The sequence below is a fragment of the Alosa sapidissima genome, chromosome 10 (genome assembly GCF_018492685.1).
Source record: "Alosa sapidissima isolate fAloSap1 chromosome 10, fAloSap1.pri, whole genome shotgun sequence".
NCBI lineage: Eukaryota > Metazoa > Chordata > Actinopteri > Clupeiformes > Clupeidae > Alosa > Alosa sapidissima.
The window spans coordinates 30659967-30661919 of NC_055966.1; the positions used below are offsets into that span (position 1 = coordinate 30659967).

Here is a 1953-nt window from a genome sequence, read left to right on the forward strand (position 1 = left end):
TGTGTGTGTGTGTGTGTGTCTAGTTACTTGTGTGTGCGAGCATTCGTGTTTGTGGGACTCTCTGTTTTGATGCACAGCGGGAGTCTGGGGGTGACTCTAAATTGCCTCACCTGTGCGGAGCGCACCTCCACCCGACTGAGAGAGCCGCCCCTCGAGGCAGGAAAACGTCCGGCTTAAATAGCCGCGTCTCCCAAACAACCGCGGTGCAGGAGGAAATGCGCAACATCACGCACCGCCAACAGGTCTGAGTACAGTACAAAACACACATTAATAAATGCACCGCGGCGGGAGTTAAATGAGGCTAACGGGTACGGAGTGAAGTGCGCTTTAATAGATGCTAAGCTGAAACAGACTGCAACGGTGATTTTATGAGGGAAAAGCATGATGTTATTTACTACCGGCCAGTGGATAAAGATGAAAAATAGAGAGAGGGGAACAGAGAGAAAGCAAGAGAGAGAGAGAGAGAGAGAGAGAGAGAGAGAGAGAGAGGGATGAGGAGAGAGAGAGGAGCTCAGTAGCTGGAAGCTGTGTTGGCTACTGCTGCTGCTGTCGCTGGTGGCTTGCTGTAATAGTCAAAATTGATTGGAATTGTGGGTATGGGGGGGGGGGGTGAGCAGGCGAGGGAGGGAGAATGGAAGGGTAGAGGTAGTGCAGGAAGAGAGAAAGAGAAAGAGGGGGATGGAGGGGGGAAGAGAGGATAGAAGTGCAGCTGAAGAGGCTTGTGCAGTCCAAGGTTGTCATTTTCCCTCATATCATCGGCACATCATTAGGAGCCTGGGCAGATAGATATGCACCTCCTCTACCCTCTGTTTCTGCTGCCCTTTAGCTCTCTCGCTCTATCCATCCGTTTCTCAATCTCTCCATCTCTCTCTCTCTCTCACCTCTCTCTCTCTCTCTCTCTCCCTCCATCTCTCTCTCTCTCCCTCCATCTCTCTCTCTGCCTCTATTTTACTACCAATCTCGCCATTACCCTTTTGGCGTTGCCGTCTGATGCAGCAGTCCACATCGCTGAAATGACCATTCTAATTAGTGTCCACCATTATTAGACCATTAATGTCTTAATCAATAGGAGTGCCTCTATTACTGGAAATGGTATTGGTACATAGAATGGTACATACATACAGGTGAACACACACACACACACACACACACACACACACACACACACACACACACATTCACATTAACACAAAAAAACACAAAACATTATCCTCTTCACCCCCACACAAGCCCCCCACCCCCAATCCCATTCCAACCTTCACTGCCCCCTCCCACCCCCCACCCTTCATCTCCATGGAGACTGGTGCTTGGCAACAGCTGGAAGAGGGAGAGAGAGGGAGAGATGGACTGGCAGCGCTGAGCGGCGCAGGCGATGATGTCACAGCCTGGATAGGGGCCGTCCGTGGAGATGCTGTCACGGGTCCCTTTACGGGAGTCGCCGGTCGCCGGGAGCGCCGTGCATCGCAGGGAGCCGTTGCCAGGGCACTACCACTACTCAGTCCCCAATTGCCACGGCACCCAGCTCATCATCTCTCTCCATTACCGGTCAGCACGGCTACTGCCCCCAGTGACTCCGCACACTCTCCTCACCTCGCCTCATCTCCTCTCCTCCCATCCCATTTTCTCCTCTCCTCTCCTCTCATCCCATTCTTCTCCTCCGTCCTCCATCCTCATCTTTTCCACATCTCTTCCTCACCCCATGGCTACACCTCTCCACGCCCCTGTCTCTACCATCCCCCTCTTCTCTCTCCTCCTCCTCTCCTCCTTCTCTCTCCTCCTTCTCTCTCCTCCTCTCCTCCTTCTCTCTCCCCCTCTCCTCCTTCTCTCTCCTCCTCTCCTCCTTCTCTCTCCTCCTCTCCTCCTTCTCTCTCCCCCTCTCCTCCTTCTCTCTCCTCCTCTCCTCCTTCTCTCTCCTCCTCTCCTCCTTCTCTCTCCCCTGTCTCCCATCATGCT

General features: G+C 53.3%; 1 protein-coding gene across 1 annotated transcript in view; it reads left to right on the forward strand.

Moving 5' to 3' along the window:
* The window catches only part of LOC121720024 (cell adhesion molecule 4-like), a 24776-nt gene extending 24528 nt beyond the window's left edge, over positions 1-248 (forward strand). The window contains exon 9 of the mRNA XM_042105858.1: positions 78-248. Within this exon, the coding sequence (XP_041961792.1) occupies positions 78-248 (171 nt within the window). The remainder of the gene's footprint in view (positions 1-77) is intronic.
* The last annotated feature ends 1705 nt before the right edge of the window (positions 249-1953 follow it).